At 40.7% G+C, this 15,159-nt stretch overlaps 1 protein-coding gene across 3 annotated transcripts in view; it reads left to right on the forward strand.

Annotated features, from left to right (window-relative positions):
* prrc2c (proline-rich coiled-coil 2C) overlaps positions 1–15,159 on the forward strand; it is a 67,613-nt gene that overhangs the window by 29,098 nt on the left and 23,356 nt on the right. For all 3 annotated transcript variants that reach the window (XM_052098189.1, XM_052098191.1, XM_052098190.1), the window contains exons 6-15: positions 200–495; positions 4,595–4,674; positions 5,605–5,744; positions 5,872–5,959; positions 6,109–6,292; positions 6,699–7,272; positions 7,630–7,802; positions 11,427–11,688; positions 11,926–12,139; positions 12,252–14,672. In XM_052098189.1, coding sequence (XP_051954149.1) covers positions 200–495; positions 4,595–4,674; positions 5,605–5,744; positions 5,872–5,959; positions 6,109–6,292; positions 6,699–7,272; positions 7,630–7,802; positions 11,427–11,688; positions 11,926–12,139; positions 12,252–14,672 — 4,432 coding nt within the window. The remainder of the gene's footprint in view (positions 1–199; positions 496–4,594; positions 4,675–5,604; positions 5,745–5,871; positions 5,960–6,108; positions 6,293–6,698; positions 7,273–7,629; positions 7,803–11,426; positions 11,689–11,925; positions 12,140–12,251; positions 14,673–15,159) is intronic.

Below are 15,159 nucleotides of genomic sequence, written 5' to 3' on the forward strand. Positions count from 1 at the left end.
TTAACGGTTAATCATTGACATCCCTACTTACAGCCTTGCTTTATTTTTGTCAAATCAAATTTTGCATCTTCTCTAAAAAAAGGTCTATCAATAATTGTTTGACACAATATAGTCTTTATTCTAACTAGAATAAAGTCTGAAAGCATTCTACATTTTCTTTCTCTCACTTCTGTCTCATGTCTTGCCAACCTTTGTTCAGATGTGGGTAGCTGGCGAGAAGGTGGAGGTAGGAACCTAAATATTGCTCCCAGCCCCTCTGAGACAGACAGTATGCCCCCTGAGGCAACAGGGGTAGGTCGAGGAACACCATCTCCCTCAGTTGACTCTGATGAGACAGGGAAACCCTCTGTTGGGGAGGGCAGAGAAAAGAGAGATGCCAGAGAGAGACTCCCACCTACTGGCCCTCAGCATAAACTCAACGGTGGGCAGCAGCCACTGGGAGGGATTTCATCATCTCAGTTCCATGCCCAGTTCAAGAGCATGATGCCACCATATGTGAGTGATGACAGAATTCATCTACTCTCTTATATATTATTGTGAAATCTGGTTGGTTAATGTGTATACATTCGGAGCAACTAGCAGCACTTAAAGGCACTGTTAAGCAATTGTATTATTCTGAGGCTTTCACGTGACTGAGCTGTTAAATTAGCCATGCAGCATGCAGGCAATCACACATACACTGCTCCTCTAATGAATGAGTGATTTCTCAGCCCTTGATGCATGACAGAATGGCCTATGGAGGGTGAGTTGTTGGAAATTCTAAGCATTCAGGAATTTAAACTTTCAGACATTATGTAATTGAGATGAATATGCCGGTATGTTTAAAAAAAATTTAAAATTTGATTTGATATTAATGATTTCTCACTGGAGCAGTTTTAGAGCTTGTTATGAATATATTTTTCTTATTTTTGAATGTATATCTGCAGTGTGTGATGCTTTCATGGTTTTTACTGGTTGTCAGTATGTCACAAAGGCATTTTGATATTGACAACAGAACTAATAACTGTTTAATTATTGTTGAACTTGGGCCTGTTCAAGTGTAACTGTTTACACCACTTAAGTGGAATTGCAAAATTTAATTCGTTTTTATAGAATACATTTTTTGACTATTAAAGTCAAGCTGTTTATACCATTTGTAAGTGTATGTAAGATTTCTGTTCATCCATACAGAACTCAGTGGATTTGTGATTTATTTTTGTACCTGAATATTTAAGTTAAAATAAGCCATTACACCATTCTAAGTAGAAGTTGATTTTATATGTGAGTTTTATAAAAATGCTAGCTGCACCAAGTTAAATGCATTAAGCTGAAGATATCTTAGTTACTTTTTTTACTTGGTTATTTTTGTAAACAAACAAAAAAATGAGTCTGCAGCTCTATTATCTAGGCAAATTTAAGTATTGGATCGGGACTCGGTATCGGCAGATATTTAAATATCGGGATTGAGGGCCAAAAAAGCTGATCGGGACATCCCTAATAATCACACATCTACAAAATACCTGCCCCATTTCTCCACGAACACTTTATACCTCCCCATTCCTCTAAATGCTCCTTCCTCATAGGCCACTCTCGCCTTTGTGTGTCCACATTCAATATCAATGACCATCCATCACCCAAGATACAGAGTCTGGGGCAAAATGGTACCTGAATACCTAACATCACACACTAGACTCTGCACCTTTAACCAAAAATTTTGTATTTCATCACACCCCAAAAAGACATGGGCTATATCACCGTCCTCTAATTGGCATCGTCAGCAGGTGGGTGTGTCTTTAAGACCAAGCTTATAAAATGTAGAGGGGGTCCAATAGAACAGATGTAAAATCTTGAATTGTAAAAGGCACACACTTGCGTCTCTAGATGCAGTTTTTATATTTTTTTTAAATCCTAGCCCGTTCTCCCTCTTCCAATTCCAGCTGAAGATACCTAAAAAACTGAGATCTGGGGATCCCAAAATATTGAACCAAATTTTCAAAGGATTTCATCACACCACTCTCATAAAGATCACAGAGTGTATTAACCCCCTCGCGATCCACTCTGAACAACAAAAAGGGGACTTATTAATACGTAGTTTGGGGTTAGCCTCGAGGCAACATTTAGATGAATATCTGAATTAAACACAATAGACACCTTTGTCCATACTGAGTGCAAATGTGAAATAACGGGGTTTGATTTAACTTCTCTGGTTAGATTAATTGAAAGGCTTTGCAATGGCAAAATAGGGGCAAGTATTCCTGTTCAATACAAAACCAGGGAGGGGCTATTTCAGGTGGAAGCGACCAATGAACGAAATTTCAGAGACCGAACGCATAATAATTAAACAATCTTGGGTAGGCCTAGCCCACCCCTGTCAATCGGCCTATGCAGCCTATTCAAATGTAATCTGGGGCATTTACCACTCCAAATAAAAGATTTCGCTATACTCTCAAATTGCATCATTGATAAATGTAATGACACCCATCTGTCTACATTGCTCAAACTTTTTTTATTAAAGGGTAAAAATGAACTAAATCAGACAAATTTGTTGGGAATAAAATACCCAAATACTTAATGCCCTGTTTGGGTCACTGAAAGGCAGTTACTGGACAGTACGCTGTCAGAGCCAAAGCTTCAGATTTAGACCAGTTTACTTGTATCCTGAGAATTTGGAAAAGGAATTAATAATTCTGTGGAGGCAAGGCATAGATTTAGTAGGGTCAGAGAGGAATAATAAAATATCATCAGCATAAAGCAGAAGCTTATGCGCCACGCCTCCCACCACCACCCCTGGAAAATCATCCTCCTATCTTATCGTGGCTGCTAATGGTTCCAGGGCAAGACAGAACAATAATGGGGAATGAGGGGAACCCTGCCGGGTTCCCTTATCCAGAGTAAAATAATCTGAAATTAATCCATTTGTTTCTACCGCTGCTACAGGGTGTCTATAAAGTAACTTGATCCAACCAATAAGCGTACTCCCAAACCCATATATTTCCTAAATCTTAAAAGATAATCCAATTATACCATATCAAATGCCTTTTCGGTGTCAAGTGAGATGGCAGCGACCGGAGATTGATCATTCGCTACTGACCACATGATATTGATGAGACACCTAATGTTATCAGAAGAGCTGCGGCTCAAATAAACCCCACCTGATCTATATGTATAAGAGATGTCATAACTTAATCGGTTAGCCAGAATCTTTGACAAAATATTTACATCTAATTGGATCAGGGAAATTGGACGGTAACTTTAACCCTCACTTGAATCTTTGACCTTTTTAAGAATCAGACTGATCGGGGCTTTTGTCATGGTTGGTGGAAGCTTTCCATTCATTAATGATTCCATAAAAACTTATAACATAAAGTGGAGCCAGTTCTGTAGCATAAGATTTGAAAAACTCAGCGGCAAAGCCATCAGGCCCCGGAGCTTTGCCTGTAGGTAAGGCCTTAATTACCTCATCAAGCTCCTCAAAGGTTATCTCAGAATCAAGAGAATTCTTTTGCTCAGTCATCCAGTATTGGGAGTTCTAATGGTTCCAAAAAGTTTCTAATATCTTCTTCAGTAGACGAAGATGTGGCAATATAGAGATCAAAGTAGAATTCTTTAAAAGCTTTATTAATATCAATGGCCGAGGTAAAACTTAAAAAAAAAAACTTTCAAAAGCTTACCTGTCCAATAAGTAGAATGCCAATTCAAGGTCTGTTTTGAGCCTCTAAACCGAACAAAGGTCCCTCCAGGAATCAAATGCCCTGCCGATGTTCACTCTAGTTATCACTTTACCACTATCAAGTTCCTGCTTAGCCAGACAGGATTCAGTAGATAAATGTTTTTTTGGCTTACTCTGAGTTTGTGCAGAAGTCAGTGTTGTGCTGGCAGCCGGATGTTTGCTTGATTCCATCTCTAAGATAACGTTACCTAGTGTTGCAGTTTGTTGTCGCTGTTGAATAGCTGAATAGAAGCGATTACTGAGACAAGGCTCTCGGGAGATCACATAAATATCACATCCTTTGGATTTTCCCGGCAAAACAGTCTCGCTCCCTTCGCATGAAAATCAGTCTACAGGCTTTAATATACAACCTAGGAAGTCCGGGAAGGGCAAATGTTTTAAGCTGCGTTACCAGCGGTTCACACATTGGCAAGAAAATGGTGAATATTACATGAAAATTGTTACTTATTGCACCATTAAGGGAGTAGGAAATTTTTTTGCATAATTTTCCATGAACAAAATCACTTACAGCATATTCAATGGAATTAGGGCTTTTCAAACTGGTTTCTAGAATAGTTTCCCCCTTCTGTCTTTGGTCAGACAAACAGATTGGTCAGGATGTTCAAGATGAATAAACAGACCAATTTTTTATAGTGCCTTTAGGAGAAATCAACCTACCAATGGTTTACTTCTTGTTGTCTTAAACTGTGATGGTATATTTTTCTTTTAAATTACGCACTTCACCTTTTAATAATTCCAGCGTAATTACTTCCTTTGTAATTGTTATATTGATGAGCACCTCTGGTCTGAATGTGGCGTGCTGCTGTATTGTTTTGTACTGATGAATGCTGTTTGTGCACATCAAGTATGTACATAATCATTTTAATCTGTGCTTGGTCTTTTCAGATGTTCAATGCGTACCCTCGAGGGCCCTTTCCTCCTGCTCAAGCCAACTTAAGATACCCTGTACAACAGGAAATATCAAAGTAAGTTATCACAAAAGATCTGAAAACAGAATTGAGTTTGCTTAACATGTAGGAGCTAAGACTTATTGACCTGTTGTATGTGACGTCACTGTATGACCACGCTGCCATTGATTGTGACCTAAATTCCATATACATTCAATGCAACATAAACCGCCTTCAGGAGTTAAAAGTGGCTCTTACATTCATACAGATGGGATTATCATAGTTGTTTTTAAATATAGTGTCTAAATCAGACAAGAAAAGCACACTGATATTTGTAACTTGTGAATGAGAGATGTTTGCAGTGACGTGCCGGTAGGCGTGTTCTTGCTGTTCACATATCAGACCTACTACCATACGGAGATTAATCGTGGATAAAATGTCTTTTAAATGTCCGCAAAAGTTCTATTTGGCTATATTTGTGCTGTCCTCCAACCTTTTAGGAACTTTTCCTGGGATTTGCCATGATCAGAAGCAATTTATGTTTTACTTGCTATCGTTTCTCAGGTGTTTTTCCTTTCACAGCTATTGTTTCCTCCCGCTGATGGTCACTAATATGGCGGCTGTGATTTCTGCCTATTGACCATTTCACTGAAAATGGTCAATAGGCAGTGTCACTTTACATTTTGTCACAGTGATATTAGAGAGACTCGCTAGACTCAATGAGGTGCTATATGCAAATGAGATTAATTCATTTGGTGATTGTGGTGATGATAATGTTGCAGTAGTTCCATTGGAACTAGTAATTCCACTGCTTACAGCGTTAACTAATTTTTGAGTGGCATTGACATCCTGAACCTGACTGAAATTAAGTTTATGCTTGAAAGTAAATCCCTAAATGACAAGACTTTATTTAGTGTTTTAGGATATTTATTGGACTTCAAGACATTTGTATCAGATTAAGCAAATACACTTTCCTTAAATCTTTCTTTCTCCCTCTCCTTCACCCAGGGGTTCACGGTCTGGTGGAAGACCGACCCAGCCTCAATCTCGGGCATGGCTGCAGGATCCAGACAGGCCATCAATCGTTAGTGCCACTGAATTAAAAGAGCTAGACAATCTAGACACTGATGCTGATGAGGGCTGGGCAGGTAAGCGAGACAACTGGATGTTTACGTTTATGGTTTTGCATTTGGTTGTCGTAACCAGAGCTAGACGTTTAAATGTCATTTTCTGTGGCCAGCAACTAGGATTCTTTACAAAATCTGTCTTATGTAGGTGCCCAGATGGAAGTCGACTATACTGAAAAACTGAACTTTAGTGATGATGAGGAAAACCATTCAGCTAAAGAGAAAGGAGATAACTGGTGAGCACTATTTTATCTTTGTGATGCAAAGTTTTATTTTTTTTTATATACACAAAACATTTTATGGATGTAATGCACAATTTTGATACTTGGCAAAATGTGGTCCTTTGTCCTATAACCTTTTTATTTATTTTTTTGCTGAAACCTAGGGAGTGGATGACTAAAGTGGATCGTCTGCGTCCAAGAAACACAAATGCCCAGGAGGGATGGAAAGGAGGAGCACAGGAGAGGAGTGACAGCAAGAGTTCATGGGCGGAGAGTGGAGACACCAGGGCTCCCTCCCATGGCAATATTGGCCATTATAGCAAGATGACATATTCGCAAGACCACCAGGTATGGTATACACAGGAGATTCACTCAAGAGTGCAAAGTACTATTATTTTGACATGAAGGTGGCTATTAAGTTAACTTTTTGTTATTCAACATCAAGAATTTAGGTTAAAGTATACCTTAGTCCTTGAATTGGTTATTTTGTGTGTTTTATTTTTTAATCAACCGCAATAGTTGATTTCTTTTTACTACTACATTTAACCATCTAACAGTGTGACACAATTTGCAAACTAAAAACATAAAAGCTCATTTAAAATTGTCAAAAAAGAATTGGAAAAATTGTTATAAAATATTTTTTCAAAAATATAGAATGGTCCTATAACAGCCTGTAATGCTAGTTATCCTTTTCTGTAATTAAAAAATATCACTTTAGTTTCAAGCAATCGATACCATATTATAAATTGTCCAGGGCCAACATGTTGGACGTTCTTTGGAAAGTGGTGGACCCCGTGTTACAAAACCTTCCACTACAGCACCCCCTACTGCTGAGGAGTTAACAGAGGCATGGCGACAAAAACGGAAGAAACAATCAGAGATCTCAGAGGCGGTGGAACGTGCACGTCGACGGCGTGAGGAGGAGGAACGGCGCATGGAAGAACAGAGACTTGCTGCCTGCAAAGAGAAACTCAAACAGCTGGAGGAGAAACAGCGAACTTCCATGACTTTAGAAACTACTAAACCAACTACGCAAACTCACACTGATCACCAGGAAGTGACTGAAACTGTGCCTAAACTACCTGCTGAAACTCCTCCCCCTCCACCTACCCATGTACAGCCGTGCTGCCCTCCCATGCAAACTCATGAAAGGACAGAGTCCACTTCGGAGGAGGTGCCACAATTAGATTCCCGGCAACCTAGCCCTCCTGTCCTCAGGGCTGCTTCCGAACCCCAAAGCAACATTGTTTCTGCTGTAACTGAGGAAGTCCATAGACCAGTTGAGAGACAACCAATGAGAGACTACTTTAGCACCGAGGAGATCCGAGGTAAAGGTGTATGGATGGATAAAATTGCCTGAAAGAAATAGTGTAACCAAAATGGCAAATTGTGATTTATTCACCCTCATATTCTAAATCTATATGACTTTATTTCTTCCTTCAAAACATAAAAGAAGTTTAGAAGTACGGACCACCTCAGCCCCTTTTTTACTTTATGGGAATAGAACGGTCTTCTAAATTTCTCCTTTTGTGTTTCACAGAAGAAAGTCATATAGGTTTGGAATGATATGAGTGTGCCTAAACAACAACACAACTTTCATTTTGGAGAGATTTAACCACACATTAATTTAATAATGAGATGACTTTGGCTTTTGTATTGAACACTTTGTTTTTGTTTACATTTAGTTGAGGAGCCTCAGTTGTGTCTATCCAGACTGGATTACTCTGTTAGTGAAGATGTACCTCTTCCACAACTGGAAAATGAGGGAGACACAGGAGCTGCTGTTCGCCCTTCAGTCACCTCTGGATACTCTAAACAGTTCCAGAAGTCTTTGCCACCCAGATTCCTCAGACAACAGGTGCTCTCAGACTGTCTTTGTCTTGAATTTTGTCTGCTGCTTTAATCATCTATTGCTGGGGTTCCATCCAACTATTTTAATGTGAATTTTAAATTTGCACTTAAGAAAACCTGAATGGAAATGCTTAATATGTGCAAAAGATTTTATAATTCACTTAAGTTTAAGCATTAGGCAGAGGTGGTTTTCCTAGTCGAAACAGTATTTGCACAACAGCGATGTGTTTTGACTAGGGCTGCACAATTAATCGAAATAAAAATGAAACCGCGATATGACCTTGTGCGATTTATTAATTTGCAAAGGGCTGCGATTTAATTAAATAAATAAATAGTCTGCTCCCTTCTAAGTTTATCTGCGCTGCTCTGTCCGGTCTATATTAAGTCAGAGCATTGTTACGGTGTTTTCAAAGTGGTTCTGTGCTCCACAACTCCTGCTCATGCTTAGAGTAACAGAAGTGACCAGAGTTCAGTTCTGTTTGCTTACGTGCGCCAAATGCTTTATTTACACTAAACATGCGCATCCTGCATGAAGCGTTTTTTTATTATTATCTGCGGAAGCTGCATTTCCGTCTCCGCAAGGCATGGGTATCATAATAATAACGCAGAATACAAGATTAGGTATAATTCAAACATCTTTATTAAATGATTGCTGAGCAAACAGCATTAACAGTAACACCTGTAGAGTCCAGAAACATCTCTTCAGTCTCCTGTCACGAGAGAGCGTGTCGCCCTTATTACACTCCCTGCGGAAACAAGTGAAAGCGGACCTAATATTATCAACATCCAACAAAATGAAAAGGAAGGAACATGCATATAATAAATCAATCAAATTTTTAGTTACTATAATATAGTGCATTGCTAAATTAAATATAATAAAATAATTAATAAAAATAATTAAATTAAATGGTGACAAAGTAATAAAGATTTTCACTTTAAATTTAATTACACCAATGGGTTATCAATTCAACATCAGTTTGACATTAAGCCTCATTGTTTAAGACTATCTTATATACAGTAAAGAATAATTTGTATAACCCTACTAGTTTAAAGGCCTAGAATAAAGAGTAACATTTATATTTTTAAATTATATTTTGTGTATTCTGAATTATTGATTGACAGCAAACACTAGGCAACAACTATGATTTTACTTACAGGGAAATTTAGTTAACAGTGACATTGAGCAGAAAGCTTCAATATAACCAGTTTTGACAGAGCTGCTGATAAAAAGTTAAATGATCAGCATCGATTGGGGAGATAAAAAGAGAATTGGAGATCGGTATCGATGTTAAAATCCTGATTGGAGCATCCCTGATATTCAAGGTGACTGTTTCAAAAACTAATGATGATGATTAGTGGGATGAGATCCTGTTACAAAATAGACAAAAACAGGTACATGGTGACTTTTTTTCACTGTTTATATATTTATTTGTTTGTGGTTGAACTGAAAAAAGGTCTCAGTTTGGTTCTTTTAAGAGGGCTCTCTTAGCCTTTTTGCAGTTGAACATGTATTTTTCAAAATAATCACTATGACTTTTTGTCCAAATCGTGCAGCCCTAGTTTTGACCATTTGTACATGTGTCTCTGCACCTCCGCAAATCAAAGCAATTCTACAAACATAGCCCTTGACATTTAGAAGTGTTTAACTTACAGCTGGCTGTTAAAATAGGTACTCAAAATCACAAACAAGAACAGTTTTTAGGTATATGGTTTTGAGTTATACGGCCCCAGGTATACAGAGGCTGGCAGCATATGGACATAGCAGCCATTCCTGCTCTTATTTTATGAGATACTACACTCATCCTGTGTTATCTCTTTGCACAATTTCAGGGTATCCGCTGGTCCTTAAGTCTTAAATTTACTTTTTAAAATTTAAGACCATGAAAAGTCTTAAATATCTTAAATTACAAGAAGTCTTAAATTTAATTTGCTGAGGTCTTACATTGTGGGGCATGAATAGAGGAGATGCTTAAAACAGCAGAATCTGCACGAGTCAAAATCATCTCTCTCTCTTGTGCATCCATCATTTAGCAGCTGACGCTTGAGTTTAGTGTGAGCACATGCAGGGAAGCGCATTTTCCTGCCATTTGGCATTGATCTAAAGCAACTTTTAGATGCTTTTATTGACGTAATTTCACAGGTTGTCCATTTTCCACTCCTCGCTCACTCAGTGCTCCTGGATTAGAGAAACCCTGCTCCGTGTTTGCTCCATGGCAAAATTAGCACCCAACCACCTCTCCACTGTAAAGTTAAGAGGACCGCTACCCTACTGGAAGGGAGTGAAGTACGTCAAGCCGGAGGTTTCCCCGGACTGAATTTGGCGGTGGAGGAGACTGTCTTCCTCCTATTCTGGGTTTTGGCACCACTCTGGCAGACTCTGCCTTCCCTACCAAAAAGGAAGCTGGAACTGGAGTGAACCATTAACAGAACTTTAATTTCAAAACTAAAATTTAAACAATGCAACGAAACAGATGCATGCACACAGACATGTGCATCTCTCTTTCTCCAACCAGCATGTCTGGCTCGTCTTTATCCCCCTCCTGGCTGATTAGGACAATTCCATTCTGGGCGTGCAAAATTCAGTGACAAATATACACTACGTATCAAAGAGGGGCCTTATTTTTAATATTGAGATTGATTACGTTGTCATTTTCAGCGGTACCTTGATTGTCAACTGAGACATCTCATAGCAACCAAAATGATAAATGATGCTGCAATGCTAACGTTGTTCTACAGGTTAACGATGATCATAAGAAAGTTTAGTTCACCGTATCATGAACATCTGTTTCTGCACACATTTGCTAAACAGATTTTTGTGCCATATAATGTAGAAACCATGACTCAATGTATATTATTTAATAAAAGTGAAGGTTTATCATTGATTGTAAATCAACATGCTTGGGTGGCACACCTGCATCTCAGCTAAATCAGAGTTGTAAGTCCAACATAAAGTGGCGTTCCATTGCAGTTTTCCCAGTATGAATTTTAAAATTCCAAGTTAAATGGGAGGAAGCATGAATCATCACAGCAACAAACTCTCAGACACTGTGCTCTATACTCTGGAGAAGCGGGCACACACACAAGGCGAAATCTTTCAAACATCTAGGTGGAGCACAGCTGAATGTAACAGAATGCAGGGTTTTCAAAACTATTTTCAACTTGACACTTGTGTTTTAAAAACGTGATGATTATGGTGTCACGGAAACCACAGTTTGCAGATAAACGGTTCAGAAACTGCATGTAGTATTTAATGTTGCATGAAATATTTGTATAGGCTTCTTTAAAATGCTGATACACTCTGACTGATGTCATCTGTTTGTGTGTGAGCACTTTAAAAAGGCAAAATACTTTGTATAGGCTTCTTTAAATGCTGATACCATCTCTGACCGATGTTTTCATCTGTTTGTGTGTAAGTTTAAGTGTTTTGTTGTGCAGCGTGTTTGAACGATTGACATCAATTACATATAAATTATGTGCTTAAGTCGCTTAGGACTTAAAGTTGCAGTACCTTTCAAATGATGAAGAAAAAAAAACGCAACTTATGTTCTAGAAAATACACAATATATTAGAGTTGCTATTTTTAATAGCTATTCTTTAGATTTGTAATACTTTTTTCATTCTTTTGAAACAGCTTAAACAACAACAGTGGCAGCAGCAGCAGCATCAACAACAACAGCACCAACAGCAACAACAACAGGGTGGAGGAGGTCCAGTCTCTCCCTCAGGGGGTTCTGTTCCCCCTCAGCACAGATCCCTCTACCAACCTCTTGGCCCCCACCATCAACATCTTGCCTCAATGGGTTTTGATCCACGCTGGTTAATGATGCAATCATATATAGACCCCCGAATGATGTCTGGACGGCCACCAATAGACATGCCTTCTATGCACCCTGGTATGTCTCACAGTGGCTTTGTTGGAAATGTTTTCAGAAAATGTAACATGCTCTGGAACTGAACATTTCATAGTCATTTTTCAAATCCAAACACTGCATCATATAATACATTTTAAAATGCATATCCATTGTATAAGACATTTAAAAAACAATAACATTTTACAATTTATTAATTTCAGCTGTTTTTAGAGCATTTTACATCTCACGTGTGAGGTAATTTGAAATATTTTTCATTAGCAGGTAGAATGCCTCCAAAGCAACTAATACGGCGAGAGCCCACAGACAACAGCAGCTCTGGTTCGGACTTGTTTGATCATCTGACCCGACCAATAAGAGAACACAGAGTTCCCAGTGAGCCTCGAATGGTATGGGATACTGACCCGTATCCCCAAACTGAGCCCTTGACCACCTCCACGATTAATAAAGGGCGAGATGGTGGCATGGAACCTAGGTGGGATTTTTTATAAAATAACATTTTTAGTTATTTACATTTAACTTAGAAAATAGCTACTTGATTCAACATTCCAAAACATTCATATTATTTTGTGTGTGTCTTATGCCAGACTGGACACTGGTTTAGAGCTGGACAGAGGTCTATCAGTTGTTTACCCTCAAGACCATAGCTCACCTGAGCCTCGGGGCAAGAATGACTACTTCAGGGATTCATCTGAGCCCTTGTCTGCTTTTAGTCATATTTCAGAAGAGGATCCAAGTCTACTACAGTCTGGAAGAGCACCAGTCATCTCTTCCTTTGAGCCAGAGGAGGCCAACCTCTCTGCTGCAGAGGAGGTTGAAGCCATTGGACAGGCTGTACTGAAAAGAAGCATCTCTCAAGGCTCCAATCACTCTCTAAAACTGGAAGAGCCCAGATTTGAAGGACTTTCCATAGCACAGAAACCCCCAGACTTTACTGATGCTGGGGAAAGACCTGAGGAGAAGTCCAGAAAGGAGTCTTTTATTCAAGGATCTGGGATCAACAACTGTGCCACCCTTCCTGTAGCCAATGATGGTATGCACAAAACAGACAAACAGCTCTTACCTGCACCCACCAAGCAGAAGTCAGAGATGCGCTGGGGATTCCGTGGAACCGGAGCAGGGAGGAGAGAAGGACCTGGAGGAGAGCGGCCTGTCAGGAGGTCTGGACCTATTAAGAAACCTGTGTTGCGGGACATGAAGGAAGAGCGGGAGCAGAGAAAAGAGAAAGAAGAGCAGCATGAACGAGGGGAGAGGTCGAAAAAAGATGGTGCTGCTCCCAAAGGTGCTCCTTTAGCTGCTGTAGTGTCGTCTGATGGACAGAAGCCCTCTGGAGATGGCAAGAAAGGAATGGTTGAATCTAAGGTGGGAACAGCCATTGGTGGAGCAAAATCCAGAGATATACAGACAACAGCAGGTTTGGCAGCTGCATCTGTTGTGAATGAAAAGCCTGACAAGCCTGCAACAAGTGACAAACGTTCTGAACTCAAACTACCATCTCGCAAAGACTCCAATCTTCCTCCTAGAGCTTTCCAGAGAGAGGAGAGGGAGCGAGACCGAGATCGGGACCGAGAGAGAGACAGAGACACAGAAAGGGAGAGAGACTGGCCTTCTGATGCCAATTTTAAAGGCCGTGGTCGTGGAGAGTACTATTCCCGTGGCCGGAGTTTCAGAGGCAGCTATGGTGGAAGGGGAAGAGGTAGCCGTGGTCGAAGTCGAGGGGACTACCCATACAAAGAGCCACGGTCACGTTCAGACTTGCCATTAAGTGCTACAGGGACAGCTGGCTTCCGCTGTCGGGAAGAGAGTGAAACTCGCAGTGAGAGCTCAGATATTGAAGTCTTACCAAAGCGCAGACGCAGGCGAGGCTCAAACACAGACTCTGAAAGTGAAGGCAGAGAATCTGCCAGTGACACTGGAGCATCGGATCGTGAGCCCAGCAAAAAAGCGAGCAGACCGCTCCGTCGTGGGCTGCCAGAATCTCGCTCCTCTAAAGCAGCCTCAGGCTTTTTGGCAGGACATTTTTCGGAAAAAACTTTGTCCAGGGACGAGGATGGGCGGCCAAAACCAGGTTTTCTGTTAAAGGGGGAAGTGCCACACTGGGGCAAGGGAGGCTTGCACAGCAGGAGAGGAGGTGGCAGGGAGAGGGGCAGCCACAGGTCTACTCCTCTCCGTCGGGCAATGGTCAAAGAGGGTTCACAGTGGCCCTCAAAGCCCATGGATACCTTCCGGCCAGAGGAAGCTGAAACTTCTCGCACTGATAGCACACCCTCTGAACGATGGCACACCAAATATGAAAATAATAAGTTTGGAGAAGGTGGACAAAGCATTAGGGAGAGACCTCGGAGACCTCGTGCAGCCCGCCCTCCCAGACAGGACAAGCCCCCGCGATTTCGGAGGCTTAAAGAGCGGGAGGCAGCAGGGAATGCTGGGGAAGCTACACCTGGCATTGCGGTACCTACATCTGTTTCACCAATGCGGTCTAAAGCCCCTGGAACTCATGTCACTTTGCCTGTGGGAGCTGCTAATGCCAATGCAGCACCGCCTCTTTCTTCTGATGTGACTCCCCCTGAACTGCCTGTTACAGAGGTGGTTCTTCCTGAAATTGGAAACACCAGAGTAGTTGCTGCTGGCAGTAAATCACCTGACTTGTCCAATCAGAACTCCTCTGACCAGGCCAATGAGGAGTGGGAAACGGCCTCTGAGAGTAGTGATTTTAACGAACGGAGAGAGCGAGAGGACAAGAAACAACTTGAAGTAGATGTGACGGAAACCTTTTCCTCCTCTTCTGCACCTGCACAGATCTCTAGGGTACAGAGCAAGTCACCCACAGAAGGTGTGGCAATCCTGAAACGAGAGTCAGCCACGGCTGCCAAGAGGAGCTTCTCCAGCCAGCGGCCTGTGGATCGACAGAATCGCAGGGGAAATAGTGGGCCTAAAGTGGGTCGAGGGTACGCTGGAGGCAGGGGCGAGAGAAGAGGAGGATCTGGAGCAAAACCGGGACGTAGAGGGTGAGTCTTATTTCATAGAATTCAGAGACTTTGTGGGTTACACCAATAAGAATTACTTTTTTTTTTTTTTTTTTTTTGCAGTGTGTGTGTGCCAAGTGTTGCACTGCTCGGAGAGTGACATTGCTCTTTACATTGATTGGCAACTGCAAACAGATATTGAACCACACTCATTTGGACGAATTTATTATTATACTTAATTATTCAGCATTTTGTGTCATATTGCTGTTAGCACCATTTTAAAGTAATGAGCTCTTCAAAGCTATGCATTACATTGAATTGTGTAGGATTTTATACGTAAATAATTAGTTTAAGAATCTTGGCCGCGTTCAACCACCATTAGATGTAGGGAAATTGCTTATGGCTTTTAGCGTATGCCTTTTTCATTTTCCAACCACTAATTCGCAGAATTTAGCTCAAAGGGAATCTTGATTCGGGGGATAATATAAGAATTAATCTTTACTTAAGATCAAAGTCTTCGGCCAGTAAT

This window comes from Xyrauchen texanus, chromosome 30 (genome assembly GCF_025860055.1).
Source record: "Xyrauchen texanus isolate HMW12.3.18 chromosome 30, RBS_HiC_50CHRs, whole genome shotgun sequence".
Classification (NCBI taxonomy): Eukaryota; Metazoa; Chordata; class Actinopteri; order Cypriniformes; family Catostomidae; genus Xyrauchen; species Xyrauchen texanus.